The sequence below is a fragment of the Apaloderma vittatum genome, unplaced genomic scaffold (genome assembly GCF_000703405.1).
Source record: "Apaloderma vittatum isolate BGI_N311 unplaced genomic scaffold, ASM70340v1 scaffold18326, whole genome shotgun sequence".
NCBI lineage: Eukaryota > Metazoa > Chordata > Aves > Trogoniformes > Trogonidae > Apaloderma > Apaloderma vittatum.
The window spans coordinates 99593-118038 of NW_009722549.1; the positions used below are offsets into that span (position 1 = coordinate 99593).

The 18446-nt window shown below is 35.7% G+C and overlaps 1 protein-coding gene across 1 annotated transcript in view; it reads right to left on the reverse strand.

Moving 5' to 3' along the window:
* SPON1 (spondin 1, extracellular matrix protein) overlaps nucleotides 1-12436 on the reverse strand; it is a gene marked incomplete at its 5' end in the record, with an annotated part of 105656 nt that extends 93220 nt beyond the window's left edge. The window contains 5 exons of the mRNA XM_009871816.1: nucleotides 778-926; nucleotides 3416-3538; nucleotides 4161-4234; nucleotides 10587-10666; nucleotides 12318-12436. Of these exons, the coding sequence (XP_009870118.1) occupies nucleotides 778-926; nucleotides 3416-3538; nucleotides 4161-4234; nucleotides 10587-10666; nucleotides 12318-12436 (545 nt within the window). The remainder of the gene's footprint in view (nucleotides 1-777; nucleotides 927-3415; nucleotides 3539-4160; nucleotides 4235-10586; nucleotides 10667-12317) is intronic.
* Between the last annotated feature and the right edge of the window lie 6010 nt (nucleotides 12437-18446).

Here is an 18446-nt window from a genome sequence, read left to right on the forward strand (position 1 = left end):
AACTCAGCACACACGCCCCACCTTTCCAAACCCACTCTGTAGGAAGCACATTACCCGCTGCGGGCACCCGGCAGGCAAGGGCTACTGCCCCAGCCCTGCACTGCTCACACAGGTCCAGGCACCAGAATTAAGCACAAAAATTGCCTTTCCTGTGTCTTCAAAAACCTCAAAAGCATCTTAGGAGAGTGCTTTTAGTGACTTGCATCCTCTCACCACCCCACAACAGAAGGCTGGAAGGAAATGGAAACGGAGGAAACAGATCCTGAGGTAGACCAGGAGGTGTGAGGAAGGAAACAATGATACCAAATTTTAAGGCAGGCAGGGATATGCAAGGGATAAAAGTGCAATTAAAAAAAAATTAATTAAAATAAAGAAGTCTGAATGAAATGCCAGCAAAAGAGCTCCCGGCATTATGAGCTCTGCTGTCTTGGTTGTAAAAATTTAACTTATCTCTCAAAAATATCACGGCTTAAACACATGATATTGCTTTAACAAACTCTTAAGTTTTTCATGGTTGAGTCATGGTTAAGTCCAGACTCTGCCTCTGGTTTATGCCTTGCATGACACATAGATTGTCCAAGTTCAGAGTACTGCAACTTACTTGCCCTTTTCCAAAGACTTTTGCCACAGTAAGAATGAGTCTAGAAAGACAGGCAGATCTCAACTGCTTAACTGAAAACTAGCCCACAGAATGATGTTCACAGACAGACAATAACAAACCATTCACAGATCAAGATAGGATGCATTTTTTTAAAGAATGCACTAAATTACACCTACTTGCTGTCGAATTTCTTCTTCCATCTTTACGGGGGACCCCAACTCTGCAACTTGTTTGACACCTTCACTAGCATATCCTCCATACTCCCAAAGGATGTAGTTCTTTGAGTGAGAACTACCAATGATTGCAGACCAGTGGTTGGTGCGTCCTTTCAAGGGGGGAAAAAAATAAAAATCAACTACTAAGACAGCCTCAAAGCGTATTTCCTAAATTTTTATTAGAGTGAAAGGTTTGAAGTGCTCAGTCTTCTCCAGTACCAAGATTTTGTATGTGTTGCAAGCTATCAGTTCTCACTACCTCGATACACCATATCTTTAAATAAAAAGAACAAACCAGTGAATTACAGATATAGCATAATTATAATAATTATTGGATATAGCAACAGAAGCAGAAGTGGTGAAAAAGATTGTATTCTGGCTAATCAAGCATCTCCCTTAAACAGACTTAGTATATTTTTTTCTTCATCAAAAACTTCACTTCAGGAAATGTAATAATCCTTTAATACTAGGTTTCTATATAAAATAATTCTGAGGATGAAATCTGTAAGGAAAGACTTCGGTGGTTGCTTAAAGATTTAACAATATGTTATTTCCTTATGGAGTTTCTTACAATCCACTAGATTTGTGTTTGAGTAGCAACAGCAGATTACCAGCAAAAAGTAGATAAAAGCACGATTACATCATAGTTAAATGTTGTAGACTTTTTGTTTATAGCTTTGTGCCCAGGCTTGCAGCCAGAACCCTCCCCCAGCAACTTGGTGCTGAGACAGAGGTGAAACATTTGCTTTTGATGTGCAAACAGGGCACACCTTCCAGGAAACTTTTGCAACACTGGTAAAAAACTTCTCTTGTTGAGACTGACATAGCTGTTTTTTCTGCTTGTGCATGCTTAAACTATACATGTACCATGTCTCCTTCCCCCAATCCTCATCCTAACCATTAGTAGGGACTCCATTTAATTTAGAAAGAGAGTGAAGAAGTGAATTTTGGTGCTTCTATATTCACTGAGTTTGCTCGCTTAAATTTCTCACAGTGTAAGAATTGTAGAGCTAGGCAAATGGATTTCTGTTCTTGTTTCTAGTGTTGCTGAAAAAAAAAGTAAAAGCTTTTAAAAAAATATGAGAAAAATCTGATGGAATTGGAAAGAGAACTGAGCACAACTAAGGAGTCACAGAAGTTCCACAGTACTGGAATAAAAATGAACTCACCTAAGTGTCAAATAACAGCCTGCAAAAATATGGGCTTAAAGGAGAAGGAGGAGAAAATAAAGTGTTCACATGCGCAGACAGTATGGTAATCGTACAAAGACTATAGGAGATGAAGAAGACAGAGTGATGGAATGAGACAATATTTAATATTTTTCTTTGCAATGCGAAAGGTAGAGAGTAGCAGTAAAACTGGCTGAAAACTAGAATAAATGAATGAAAAATGAATAATGAAGTAAACATAAGGAATGTAAATTTAAGGTGTGAAAGGTGGGACAACAAAATTGAAATAGACAGTGTAGAGAATTGAATAGATCAAGTCAGATGCAGGAATCTAATCACAGGAGAATAGAAAATAGATTAGAAATAAAAAATGATCTCCCATAGTAGTGGAAAAAAGCTAGAAAAGTGTAGCAAGCAGAATAGATAGATGAGGGAGATGGCCTAGCAACACCGCAGACAAAGCCTCCATAGTTTCCCTACTGCTAAACTTGGACCAAAATACACCTTCTGAGCTCTGGATCATAGTAGGCTGATGTTTACAGAGTACATTAAAGCTAACAAGTATCTGAGCCCCAAATGGAACAAAAACAAAACTAATCCTCGTCCCTGCTCACATTATAGCTGAAGAGACTACAGTGTCAGAGGACAGTTTCTTGATCTAAGGTCTAGTATTGTTTCCTTGAATATACACTGGCACCTTGTGAAACCACAGAGAGATACTGTCATGAAGCTCCAGTGATGGGACCACCAGTTTTGCCCATTCAATCTTCCTAGCCATGAGTCCACCTATCTCGCAAGTCATTGACACAGCAGCTTTCCCTGAAACACAGTAAGTGACACTTACTGAACATATTGAAAGAGAAGGTTCCACACAGTCCCTACAAAAGGAAAGTGTATCACTTCACAGAGGAACCAAAGCATCTTTAAGTCTTTAGTAAAATGGAGAATGAGTTAGGCCATGTGCTCTGAAGATTCCATGTCCAACATTGCTATGTCTGGATGAGATCGTTTCTCAACTTCCAGAAATTTCAGTATGAATTCTCATCAGATGTTTTTTAATTAAACCTTTAATGTTATTCTCCACTTTGTAACTGGGGAGAGACAGCAGTCCACATAGCCCACTACTGTGGCAAAACTATTGCAACTTGATTACTTTCAGTGATGCACCCATACTCTTTCTCACCACAAAGAAATCTTGAAAATGTGGTATCAGACACTTCCATTCAAAATACCTTGCAAATCAAAAGAATTCATTTGTTATGTATAGCATTTGCAGAAAGAGCCATGGATTTTCAATACTGAACATTAGCAGTATTGCACACACATCATAATTTACACTGCTGAGCTGTAAACAAGTAACGCGTCATACAACAAGCTCTAGCCTTCTTCACAGTCCCTATACGGTACAACAGTAAAAGAATGATACTCACGTGGAAAATCTTTGGGATGTGTTTTTTCTGACCAGTTTCCATAAAAGGTTAGCCTGTATTTGGCAGTTCCACAGGCACAACAATCTAAAATTGGTTTGTCAGTCACACCTTCTGAAGCCGAGTCTGAAAAAGCAAAGTACCCATCGATAACAATTACAACTCAAAATCGACAGAGGACAACAAAATTGCCATAATAGTCCAGTAAATAAAAAATAATAAGAATTTAACTTAGATTTATTTTATTTTTAAGTTGAGCTAAACTAGAACACTGGAATACCTGGATCATATCTGTAAGTGGATGTAATGATTTAAATCCATATTTTTAAAAAAGAAGGCATCACTATCTCAGTCATATTCAGATTCAAAACAGGTTTCTTTCTGGTTCTTATCTGATACGGACAAAACCACATTTGATTTATAAAACCCAGTAGGCTTGAAATGTCTGGACAGCCAAAGCATATAAATTCTCCAGTGGGATGCAGTAACTAGCTGCAATGCTTAGGTTTAGAAAAGGATGAAATAGCACAAGATTCAAACAAGTATCACACAAAGACCAGGTAAAAAGGTGCAAGTATCCCACTAGTGGAAGGCAAGGAAAAGTGTATTATAAGAAACTATATAACTAGAGATCCTAAGTTTGAGCCTAGATGAAACTGATCGAGACCTCAAAATTTTAGTTTAATATAATGATGTAAGAGAAATAATTAGAACAAGAGAAGAAGGTCAGAAGGATGTTTTACTTTACCTTGTTCACAAATTTTTTTTGTGAGAGAACCCTCATCTTGAAAATAAATTATGCGCTTCTGCACGATACTGGCTCTATAAAGTAAAAAAAAAAAACACAAAAACAACCAACATGTTTAAATATATTTATTCCTTAAAAGGAAAAAGACACTGTACGACAAAGTAGCAAAAGGACAGAACTGGACTACTAAGACCTAGGCAATTTTCCCTCTTCTGACAATACATATACACAATATAGGACTACAGACTGGATATTTTTATTTCACCTTGCATTTGAATTTCATTACATTTTACAGACACTACCTTTAGACAAATGATCATGGTCACATGGTAAGGATATCTAGAAAGGCATGATGCTCAACCAAATATTCAATATTTCAATCAAAACTTGTATTAAAATATTGAAATTTAATATAATTTCAGTAAAATAGCACAGCTAAAGCAAGCAACTGTTTGTAGGAAATTATGCGGCATTCTGAAGACATAAATATTCTAATATATGACCACAATTCAGTGCAAATATCACGTAAACCAGAAGTTAGAAAAAAGGCTAGTCAAAACTAAAGTATTTAAAAGAAATTCAAAGGTTCCAAAAAGACAAGCCACTTTAAAATTAATTAAATCTACCATATTTTATTAAGACTTGTAGTTGAAACAAAATGCAAGTCTATAAAGCCTCAGTGTAGCAGGAGACAGGGACGTTGAAAAAACGATACAGGGGAAAACAGAGTTATTTTGCAAATTTATCTTTTACAGTCGGAGTTGCATCACAGATTTTTAGCCTCTCATCTGAGACAGTAAAATGAATTCTGCATGAAAGAACTTCAAGTCAGCAAAGCATCAAGAAAAAGTTGTTCTTGCACATTTGTATCATAACCATGATATGGTAAAACCAAAATAATAATCAAGTGGAAAATATGTTCAAATGGCTCAGGTGACCACTTCCAGTCCTACATAAAGTCAACCAGCTTCTTTGACCATTTTTTAACTATAAAAATTTAAATCAAATGTAAAATTTTTCTTCTTTCTATAAAGAAACAGAATTTTATTAAATTCAGAGACATTCTTTGAATGGATATTTTTCTGACAGCAGTGCTTTGGGAGCTGGCACTCTTCTTAGTTTGCCAGTAAGGGAGCGCATTCTTCTAGCAACATTTTGTCCCATGATTTGTATTTAAAACTCTAAATACTAAGGGCCAGATCATTGTCTCTACCTCAGCTTTATAATCAAATAATTATCTTGATCTCACTAGCATTATTTCTGACTGATACTCATTGAAGCCAGGAAAAAGAAAAAGACTATGTATGATTATATATGAGCTGTTCTTGTAGTGACGTAAACCTTTCTTTGACAATGTCCTACCCTACAAACTATGAAAAATGAGATGCAGTTTTACATGCTTGCATTGCCAAAATACAAGATCATAGCAGGATAGGAAGAAATTCTTTATTTCACATTATAAAGCAGCCAGAATAACCAGATTTTTTAAACGACTTGAAGCTAAATCAAACTGGAAAGGATGCAGAAACTACAGTTTGCTCGCAGCTTTAACAGGGTGGGCATCTCCTAAATGAAGAATTAACCCTTTTTCAGGGTTTCTAACAAGAAACAAGGAGAAAAAATAAACCAAAACCACCAAAGCACCTACTAACAAGAACGTGAGCCCAATGGCCAGTCTGGGACATTGGCATGCTACCTTAGTTTTTCCAGGCTTCCTGTTCAAAACCAAAGACAACTTCAAGGATTTTTTTGATACTATGTTGCAACTGAGAACAAATACTACCACACAGACTCAATTAAAGATATACAATTTTTAACACATCACCAACTCTGGTTTTTCAAACACTGCCATAAAACTGGAAAACAGTCACGTAGGGTATCTCCTAGCCAGAGAGCAATTTTGCAGAAAAGTCCTTGGAGTTCCTGGTGGACAAGTTGACTCTGAGCCAGCAGCAGCACACCATTGCAGCCAAGGCAGCCACCAGCCTCCTGGGTGGTTTCAGCAAAAACAGGGCAACCCAGTCAAGGAACATGATTTCTCCCCTCCCTTTGGAACTTGTGAGACCACACCTGGAGTGTTACAGCCAGCTTGTGGCTGCCCAGTTAGAGAAAGACATTGCATTACTACAGAAAGTCCAGCAAAGGGCTGTGAAGGTAAGAGGAATAGAGCCCGTAATGTCTGAAGAGAGGCTGAGAGAACTGGATTGTACATCTCTGAGCTACCTACTCAACCTACTTGATGTAACAACACCTACTTCAAGCAGGTAGGTGGACTAAATGACTTGCAGAGGTCACTTCCAGACTAAATTATTCTACGATCCTGGGCTTTAAATATGATTTTAAAGAACGGGTTTTCCAAAGCTTACTAAAAAAAACCAACAAAACCTCACTTAGAAAATCAAAACAAATGAGAAATCAGCTGCTTGATAAAGGAGCACCCAAATCTGCAGATAACAAAGATATTAAGAGTATTTAATCCAGAAGCAGTTATCTTGAAAATAAAACATAGAAAGTTTGCTTGAAGCTTGAAATGTACTTATTCTTTTCCCTGCAGCTAGCTTGTCAGTGCAAAGTGTCAGGGGAACAATTCCATTTCTAGCAACAAAAGCTCCACAGTTTTTGAGTCACTGTCTCTTCAGCTGTGTTTGAAATCACGTACGGAGCTGATAATCTAAATGAGATTTTTGTTACTGATTCCAAGTGGAACAGGACTGGTATATTAGACGGCTGCATAAATACTGAAAGCAGGCACACAACTTCACAGCTATTCAAAACAGAAGCAAAATTCAGAGTAGCCTTGGGAATGCTTCAAGTCATACCAGAAACAGAGGGGTTTTTTTTTCGTTTTTTTTCTTCCATAGAAACAGCTTTAGATCATTTTCCTTACTCCTTTTGTCAAATCCTAACATCAACAGAAATACTCTTATTTTAAATTGCCTCTGTGGGTGTAATGATATGACAAAAGAAGTAAGGAGAAGGATCTATAAGAATTGTTCCTATGACATTTTTTAAGCTTACATCAAAACCATTAAGTACAATATTAGAGTTACATGTTAATAAAACATGCTTTGCCAGAGCTGGTGAGGATACTGTAGGTTTCACCTGGATATTGAAAAATAATCATAAAATACTGGATTGCAGTTAAAAATTTTTTCTGTTCTATATTGATTATGAGTTAACCTTGTCTTGTCCTTCTAGCCATAAAAATTATTTTACTTATCCCATGCTTTACTAATTTAATTACCTTATTTTAAGTTTCTCACCTCAGAAGGCTACCAAGAAAAATTATACCTAACAGGATGTTAAGTTTGTTTGCTTTTTTTTTTGGTTTGTTGTCTTTTGGATAGAAAAAATTTCAAAATGTACCATCTACTTTAGCACTAGAAAGGGAGGTGAAAACCATATATTTACATCTACTGTAATTTTGTTGGTGCTAGTGGATTTTTGTGATTCCAATACGTTATTTAGGATGTTCTCATTTTATTTCCTGCAGTGTTGTCTTAGAAAAAACAAGGCTACATTTCTGTCAAGCACTTACAAGGTCAGGAAATGTGCAAAGTCCCAGAAGTTTACCAACAATGTTTACTTCTCTTACTAATATTTAGGAGACTCTTGTTAAAAATAAATTACAATTCCTCTGAAAGCATATACAACCCTTTAGCCATCAGATGCTCAGCAATTTCTACACTGATAAGGTATTTGACAGCTACATTCTTCAAAATAATTTTCAACTAAGGAACAAGCTCTATCTACACCAAAATCTAATTCTGTCATCAGCTGTCATTGGCAAGGGTCAGTACTATTAAAAACTTGCATGATATTATTTCTTTCTTGGTGTCTAACTTAGAAGCTAACACAGATGGTGCAGTTTTTGTTGTCATTTTGTTGAGTTTTGTTTGTTTTTTTTTAAGTATGTTGGTAACACAGCTTGAGCAAACCAACAAGACCTGATATTTGACGTTGAATAAATGTAATATAATTGAGTAATATAATGTAAGGTTTAATCAATGTTGCCATAATTCAACATTTACATCCCTGCATAGGGTAAGTGCCCTTTCTCTAATAAATTTGTTAGATGGAAGACAATGAATGCTGCTCACTTCAGTGCATATATACACACCGGAATATCTTTCTTTAGTTTTGTTTTTCAACATTGTATCCATACTGTCAGAAAATATAATTGAGAGAAACCCCACAGCAACAGCAAAGTACTCTAAACTTGTCTTACAAACTTGCTCTTGCTTCAAAATCCTTTTGGTTGTCCTTCATATCATACCTGAGTTTACCATCACACACATACAAGGGGCCATCATTTATAATACAACAAAAAGCTCTAAGGAAAAACACGATTATATATGCTGTTATCTTGTATTTTTCCTCAGAAAAAAAAAAAAATCTGTTCTTTGCTTGAATAGCCACAAGACATAAATATTAAATTTAAAATCTTCAGGACAAAAACTCATACTGATAAAATAATTTTTGACACGTACACTACACCTATTACTTGCAAAAAAACCACAACAAACCAAACAACCAAACAAACTCCAAAACAACAAATAAACAAAAAACAACCATCACCACCACAAAAGGCTAAAAAGATGAAAGAAGGAGTTTGTCTACAACTCTTGAGAAAATTTCACATTGCTTATGCCCCAGTGCTATTTGTGGGTTGTATCTTCACCAGGTACTTTGCTAGCCACCCATTTTATAGCAAGTACCATCTCCTTGAATTTCAAAACTTAGCATTATAAATTATAGTGTAAAGAAAAGCCAGAAGAGGTTGGATAGGACTGGATGGTTGGAGGATATATTTATTTTGCTATTCTAAGTACTGGTTTCACATAGTAAATGAAAATCACCATGCCCCATTTTCAATCTGTTGCCTCCTTTACCTGCTGTGTCAGGACGTGGCAGAAACCAAACCACACAGGCAAAGGTCACATTTCAAGCCCTCCTGCATGTGCTACTCTTCACCAGTCCTCAGACTGCTCTGTTGCTTTTGCCATTATTGCAGAGCAAGTATCAACAGCCACTGCATAGTAAAAAGCACATTTGCCCTTTACAATATTTCTTTTGCTCTTTATATCCTAAACATATTCCCTTTCCCTCTTGAGTCATTTTCCCCCACTCAGTTTGAGGGGACTAAAAAAAAAAAATTTTATTTTTGCATATGGTATTAAAAAAAAAATAAGCAAAAGTTACATCAGCATGAGAGCTCAGTTATTGAAGCTTGAAAAAATACCCTAAAATTTCAGAAAAAAATGTTCTAAATCTTTAATGTTCTTAAGGAGTTCAGAAAGGAATTGAGAGAACTTGTTGATGAAAACAAAAATATCAGATCTGTCATTCTCAGGTGTCAATTAGCAATATTCTGAAGTTATATTTTAATGAGAAAATAATTTGCTTGTGCACACAAAAATTGTATGTCAAGAGCAACATTCTGACTAGGTCCACCCACTTTTAAAATATTGATTAATAGATATTCAGTAGCAGGAATTCAAATTGGTATAAAGTACATGATGTTTTCAAATACAGAAGAACCTTCGCCTCATTTGAACTGACAGAAGTCTAAGGGTTAAAGTGTGACAAGCAGCAGAACAAATTAACACCCACTGAAACTAAGCTAACTTGATTTGATACTAAATTGCTTAATACTACCTCTTAAAAGAGACCTCAGTGATATGAATACTTTTGCCTAGGCAAGCTTAATTGTGATTCAGTACGATTCCCGATCGGTCCCCATGTGTCGCCTGGTCTAGTCAAGAGGTGGCGTCCCTGCCCATGACAGGGAGGTTGGATTAAATGATCTCTAAGGTCCCTTCAAGCCTAGGCCATTCTATGATTCTATGACCTTTAGTACTTGAGGTTAAGTCTGGCACCGCAAATCCACTGGAACTGGATCTGCAACCATCAGAAGAGACTTGCCATTTCCTTAGTGCAGTTGAGACACAGGTTTCAGCTTTCAAGAATTAACAGCTGCAACAACTGAATCTCTTCTACCTGGGCTTTTCTAAGAGCTCTCACCAACAGCTGAAACTGCAGCCTACAGAACATTTAGACAGCTAATGCCAGGAGATACTGGTTGTTTACACTGAAAGAAATGAGTGCAGAAAAATTAAAGAAAAGATCAATAAAGATATAAGCGTTGAGATCTGTAACTTTCCCACTTTCCTCATTCTGAAGGGACTGTATATGGAAAAAAGGCAGATTCAAATTGTATTAGAGAAATAGCTGAAAGACCATCAGAAAAATGCTCTTAGGTTTAAGGAAAGAGTAGTGTTGAAAGGTATAGAAACAGGTGTTAGGAGATGGATCAAATATTGTCCAAGGTATGCATAGGAAGGGCAAGAACAAAGTCTAATCATATCTCTGGGCTGCAGCAGTGGGCTGTTGGACTGTGGATGTGATCACACATAGATTATATACATTAGCTCCCCAAAGCAGTCTGGGGTAATGAAAATCTTTGGAGGTGACCGATTCTTTCTCAAGGTGGTTTGAAGCCTTTTCTACATAACAGCATATAGTAGAAGTGAGAGCAAAAAGAAAACAGTATTAAGAAACCCTTTGCCTCTGTGGGGCTTCTGAAGTCTCACTGACCCACACAAATGACATGATTACAACTATGCATGAAAGACCAGGGATTAAGAAAAAGCTACACAGTCTGTATCTGCCTTCATCATAAGAACAAGGAGATGAATAGAACTAAGGACATGAATAGAACTATTAAAGGAGCATGGTGAACAGTAGTAAGTGGCAATGGAAAGGATTAAGATGATAAATTACCCTTCATATTAGCAGCTTTGAGAGGCAGACATGGACTAAGAACTGGAAGCCAGCCCTACCAAGTTCTATTTAGGTCAAAAATGCAGTTAATTAGATCCTTAACTTCATTAGAAAGTCTGAGAGGGACATGCTTTAACATGGATAACTGAGATACACCAGGTATTATTAGAGATACAGGAAGAAATTGAGCAAGGGATGAGATATTGTAGAGACAAGCAGGGGTGCTCCTTCAGATATGTGTATGAAATAGATTCACAGATTATGTTTGAGAATGACACTCAAGCGGTGCAATCTAAACTTTTCCAATAGTTGGTTTAGATTTTGCAACTGAAGCAACAAGGAAAACAAACCTCCTCCTCTTCAAGACAAAATGTAAAGTATACCTATGAGACTTTGGTTTTTATAGTGGGCAGTCTTTTTCTCCCAACAGACATTTGCACAGAAAAAGTGACAGACAAAATATGTGGTTTGAAAATTAAAAACATACTATTGTAAGATACACTGATGTTGAGGCTGGTTTTAGAAAACCTAAAGTGCCCTGCAACCTCATGCTGCTGTTGATTGTGAGAACTAACCAACCTCCTACTGAAATCAATTACCAACTTCAGTTTCAATTAATCAGAAGAGAATCCCAGACTGAATTTCTTCTGATGCACACCACCGGGGAAAAAAAAGACAGTTATAAGAACAGCACTTAAAACTTTATTCTTGCTAAGTGGCCTACTGATAAAGACAGTGAAGAAAACACATTCCTGAATATCTCTGAAATTTGCCACCTCTTCATGAGTTTAGCTTTAATTTGTCTATTTCCCTAAAGATATTTACTGCTTTGTGAGTAGAACTATATGTGGCAGAAAAACAGACTACTACTATATAGATGGGAAGAATGAAGAGCCATTTTTGTTTCTTTGCTATATAGAAGACACGGTTTTATTCACAATTTATTCAGAGAAATTACACAAATGCCTGTTTATTAGTAGTTATCAAAATTGACTCTGATGAACAAGCCAACTTGTTTTCCGAATCACTGTGAAATGGCAGTGCCTCAATACATGACATCATCTCTGTAGTGTGAAACATTTTTCTATTCTGTAAATGAGTTCCTTATCTCATCGTATATCTACTTCAGCAAACAACCACAAGGCAATTGCACTGTGAGAGAGCACACCTTTTTTTCTGATGTGCAGAATGAGCATATAATCTATTTTCAGGTAAATCTATGGGAAGAAACATTACCGTAGGTAATGTGTAGAACTTAAATGAGTTGTTGGTACATATTAAGGGTATCACTGGCTACATACACTGTGCCACGAGAAAGCATCAAGTTCATTATTTTCCTAATGAACAGAGCTGATTCCTTCTCTAGACACAGGCCTCTCTGTTTGCAAGCCTATCCTTTCTGCAGCAAATGAAAACCGAGAAACCATTAAAGAAATCAAGTGTGCTTTCTGGTGCATTGCAAGACTTTACATTCTGCTGAAGCCGTGAACTGACTGAGCAACAAATCTATTTCTTCAGGAAAACAGTGCAAAAAGCATTCAAGACTGCTGCTGCTCAGACAGCAAAGATACTTAATGCATGTCTAATGAAGTAGAAAAGATAGAAAAAGCAAGTACCTAATTACTGCAAGGAAAAGAAAGAAATGGCACACACCCAATTATTGGTTAAATTTAGTATTTCAAACCTTTCACAAATCCCATCAAAAATTTGTCAAACCAGATCAGTAAAAAGACAACAAGAATAAACAGTCAGTTTACATAAAGAACATTTTTTTCCCCCTTTCATAATCTCTAAAGAATTGCAATAATACATGTAACTGCTCCTTTAACAAAATAAATCAGAATTGATTATGTGGTGCTTATGAAAAAAAGAATCAAGACAAATACCATGTTTAGGTATTTGTATAACAAATAACTGGAATAACAGGTATTTGTATAACATGCCACTCTTAAAGTGTCTCCAGTTAATATATTCAAACTTGCTTAAGAATTTAAATACTATTCAATGTAAGTAAGGATGGGAGAATCTGACACTTTGTTAGTTCAGCCATTTGCTTTTCATACTGAAATACAGCTATGCTTAAAATATTAACTGTAAAATGTGCTATGCAGAGCTGTTCTATGTTTTTGTGAGCCTGGAGACAGTTCAGCAAACATTGAACTCAGCATGTCAGAAAAATTTTGCTAACATAGAAAATTTCAGGCAAAATGGCACATCTGATATAGCTTCCTAAATTTAACTGCAGGTATACTTACATACCCTCATAGAAACATGTCTTGAAATACCTGATCAGACTGTATTATGAAAGAGCAAATGACCAGTAAGATAAGACTAATTTAAATTGGACTTTGTAACATCGAAGAATTGCCAAAGTGTTGGGGGACTGAGATCATACACTGCTAATTTCAAGCGTCTTGTCTGGGTCTATGCACATCTTTTATAATGGATGATCTTGCCAAGACTGAAAAAAAATCACTGGTTACTCATTTTAACTACATTATGTTACTTGGTTTTTTCATCATTACTGGGCCCAATTTGCCCTTCACTTTTGCTGATGTGAAATAAGAATACTATTATACTATAGTAAACAACATTATGTTTGTCTGAGAGTGAGTCCACTGGTGCCCTGGTTTTAATACAGGGACAAAAATCTCTTTATCTGCAATCTGTAGAAATAGTATGACATTTTGATTCATCAATAAAGTCATACTTTAAGAATGTAGCATACTAAAATAAGACCTTATGTTCCTGACACAAGACAAATAATTTCCTTAACATGAGTTACTGTGCATTGAGAAAAGCTTAATTTCAGCTCTCACAGTCATAAAAATTCACTAATAAAAAAATGAAAATACTTTTGATGTCATCAGTAGTCAATCTGCTTTATGTTTATGACTACCACGATTATTTCTATTCCTTTCCTCCTCGTTTCCCCTCAAAAAGTGGTGATGGTATTGAAGTCAAATTAAACATCTGTTTGTAAAATAAACTGGAGTGCTGCTGACAGCTGCTGCCAAATGGCAAATGTTCTACAGCTGTTGGGCTCCTAAATTAACAATGATTTTCATTTACAAACAGCAAACAATAAGAAAACTATAGAGTAATTTTTTTTCATCCCACTACTTGAAATTTATGAAAATACAGACTACTAAGGGCTTGGCCAGAAGGGAATCAAAGTTTACTGTTTCCCTACTTACTAGGAGCAAAATTCAGACAACATCAGATTCTTGTTCAACATACTTGAGAGAACTTCCCTCCTTACATGTCTTAACTCTTCTTGCATTTCCTTTCCAGGATATGTAAAAAGATACGGTAATTCTTTTGAGTACCAGATGAGAATACAGTTGACTTCTGATCAGTTCTGTGTTTGAGCCTTATGCCAACTGTAAACTTTAATTATTAGTCTTAATTGCAGTATTTCCCTAGGAAGTCTGGAGAAAACACAATGACAATCAAACCGGGAACTGATAGCAGTGTCTTGTCATTAGGTATGTTGGACTTTTCTAATGCCTGCACTTCAAAAGACAACATTTTTAATTTTTTTTTGTAAAGCAGCTATTATTTCAAAAATACAAGTATTTCCAAAACAATAACCTCTGGAGCAATGAGAGCAATTGCTTGCTGCTTCTATTTACCCGAAAGTGTACCATAAGATTGGGGCTTTTTTCAATATGTAATTACTATAGGCATTTTCAAGGCACGGTGTGAAACAGTTTAAAATATTGTCTTTTGTAATAAAGCCATAAAGCCTACCACTAGAGGAAGGACCATCATCCTCTCCTTACTCTTTCTTTCGCTCACATTGTTTTTCTGTTGGTTTGCACTCCTCAAGGAATAAACCTGTATTTCAGTAGCAAAGCCATTAAGCTGCTTTGCAACACTATGCCTTTGCAAACAAAAACAAAAACCATACGAATTTAGTTAGATTTTATAGGATTGTTATATTAATTGTTCTGTAAAAAAGACTATTTAGGAGAACACACAAAAGTATAAGAAAATCTATTTACACCACTTTCCAAATTCATATGCTTTCATTGTGGTGAACTTAAAGAAACAATATTCAATCTGAGTGAAATGGATTTTTGTTTTAAATGTAGATATGTTTAGTTAGTAGATCCAGGGGCCTGCTACTGTATATATTAAAATGCAGATATGCATTTTTACAATCTAATATTAGAGCCACTATTAATATAGAAGCTGTACAGAAATGTAGAAGGTTATTCTTCCTTTCTAACACAAGTAAACTCTCTGTGGGTGTTTAGCCTGAAAAATAAAGGGCGGCAAGTTAGGTATATTGCAAAGTCTGATTTTTTTCCCCAATTGTTTTGTAACAAAAATACATTAAAAATTGCTGGACAAAGAAAATATTTAAACTATTTTAAAGAAATTTTAATAGCACAATACTAATAATCTTTCCTGTTTTGCAGTGGTTTAAAGAGTGACTGGCCTCTAGCTGCTTTTGAGAAAATAGAGGCATTGAAGAGATGTTGAACTGTGTATGATAAGCCAGTGTGAAAGATAGGAATGGACCCAAATTTACTCACTCCCAATCTCTGTCCCTTAGCATTGAAAGCTGTGCACATTCCCGTTACCTCAACTACTGAATGTGAAGAATGGGAAAAATGAATGGAAGTCAAAAGAATTACACGTGAAAAATTAGTGAATTTTCTATGCATCAAAGGTTGCATTTGTTCTAAGGACTTCTAGTACATATAGATATATCTTGGATTGCTATCTCAATTTTGTAGAAATACATGAAATGTCTACAGAAAATATTTTATTTAAGCTATGCACAAAGAAATAGTAATCTAAACTGTTATTATTACTATTATTACTATATTACTATCAAAAACGAAGATTAGAAACTACCGTTCTTGTCATGTGGTAGTTAATAGAAAATAAAGATTTTTTTTTTTAAACTATTAGCACAGAAATTTTGATGATTTCTTTGTGTGCAGAAGACTCAGTACTTCTACATGTTATTATCTCTATCAAAAACGAAGATTAGAAACTACCGTTCTTGTCATGTGGTAGTTAATAGAAAATAAAGATTTTTTTTTTAAACTATTAGCACAGAAATTTTGATGATTTCTTTGTGTGCAGAAGACTCAGTACTTCTACAGGGGAAAGCAATATGGCTATTTATAATCTGAGAACTGTTATCTTCTATTGTTCCATAAACAACATATAATTATTAGAGAGCTCTTGCTAGGCAAGGAAGGCAGATTGTTCTCTATTTTTCCTTGGCCATGATATTTATCCATAATGGAAAGCTTTCAGTAAGTGCTTTGTAACTGTGTTCAGTTGTTCCAATATTACTATTCTAATAAACAGTCAGGTAAAATTATTGGCATGTAAGTATCTGGACAATTGCACACCAAGACCGAATGGATAAATGGAAAAGACTGAATAACAAGCTTAATACCCATTTCAAACAAGCAGGAGTATTTTCTTGTTTGTTTTTACACTTTGAATATTTAGAGGCATAATTTTAGTGAACTCCTCATGCCTCTTCAGCTATGTACTAGTAAGCTCCTCTGCTTCAAAGTAAACCATGACTTTTCAATAACAACAAATCCACAAATCTTTCTTCCGAGAAATACAACCCACAACTATTCAGGAATCCTAAAAGAGCATGTAAAATCATATTTCACGTGTTTTGTAACAAATAGGACACATTTAAAGAACACATCCCACGTAAAGCATTCAAAGAAACACTCAATTAAGAATAAGGAAAAAGATTTAAGTTATATGTTATTTAGGTAAGTATTCCGAAAAAACAAGGGAAATTGCACATATTGGGTTGAGTACAGCCTAACAAAGAAAAAAAAGTTTTAGTCATGAAAGCATCGAGGAGGAGCAAAAAATCTACTTACACTGCTTAGTCACCTTAGTTTAGTAACCTGAATAACTTAAAACTTTGCCCCACTTCTCCCTCTGCCACCTCATATGTACTGATGAGGAACTCGGGACAAGTCTGAAAAGTAGCACTCAAATTTTTCAGGTGCACCTGTATGTCCTTTTTCTTTATTGGTTTTTAAGTTCAACTCTGTGATCATCTATTAGATATTCCTTTTGCACAGCTGGCAATCATTTCAGACGTGCAAAAGCTTCCACCCATTTAAAGTTGTCTGACTAATGCAGACCCACTCTTTAGCTTGTTGACAGCTGGAGCTTCTATCCGGTAGGAGTAAAATCTTGCAACTTGTTTTTGTGATAGAGAATCATAATAACAACACTTTTAGTAAGAGAGATTAATTCTGGAACGCATTTCATTCTGACTATTTCAATTTGGCATTCCCAATGGACATTTTTCTTAATGCTGTGTTATTGATTTGGTCATATACTAATTTACACACCATGGTGTTGTGTGGGATTTGTTATCCAGATGCCTAGTGCTCTGTTTCTGGCCTAAGGATTCCCTGGTTGGATCTCCTTATGAGCTTTCCGCGTAAAGAAATTTGGCTGCATATCAAGACAGTTTCAGTATATATGTAGTTATGGACTCATGGGATTTTGTGACATTTGGTTGCTTTGCGTTTGGTTCTTCTTCTAGTTCTAACATCTTTTTTGGTTCTAACATCACATTTCAGTGTTTACTCTGAGTGAGATGCCAAGTGACCTGAATGAATATAATGCTTGAAGTTATGAGAAATCAAAAAGTACATGTTCGAAAATCTCTAGCTGGAGTTCATTCACCGTCAGAGCTTTGAAGGCTCGAGAGCAAGAGGACTGCCAAAATCCACACCAAGGTTGGAACCTAAGTATTATATCCAAGGTGTGTGCTCATGGACTAGAACTGCAGTTGCCCTCGTAGGTGTGATAGCTTTGCTATGGTAACACAACTACCTACAAGATTTTGCCAATACATGTTCCATATACTGAATATATCAGTTCTTATTTGAAGACCACAGTTCTTTAGATTCCTCTACTTTCTGACTACATATAAGCAAAACATAGTGTTATTAAAATCATGACGATAATCACATATGCAGAAAAACAATGTATCACTCTTTTTCTCAAAAATTATAATTTCCCTGGAGATGGCTCAGAAAACATTTCCAGAAACAAACAGTAGAGATATTATGATGAATACAATGGATTTCTGCAAGTAATAATGGCAATAAACACTATTTATAGATACTGGATTTTAATTCGTTGGTTGTTTTAGCATGATATGTATAGCAGAAATAAATGATTTGTTAGCAAGAACTTTTCTTACATTTATCGCACAAGTCACAATCATTGCCTGAGAACTTGATTATTCCATGAGCCAATCATAGAACTATGGTTCTTTTCTATAACGTAAATTGAATACAACTTATGTGGCCATCATTTACTATATTAACAATTAATCTCAGACTCATCAAAAATTACCAAAAGCTGAAGGAGGAAAAGATACATACCACTGAGCAGTACTTGCCACTCCTGTTTAACATATTCATCAGTTATCTTGATGAGGGCATTGAGCACACCCTTGGCAAGTTTGCAGATGACACCAAG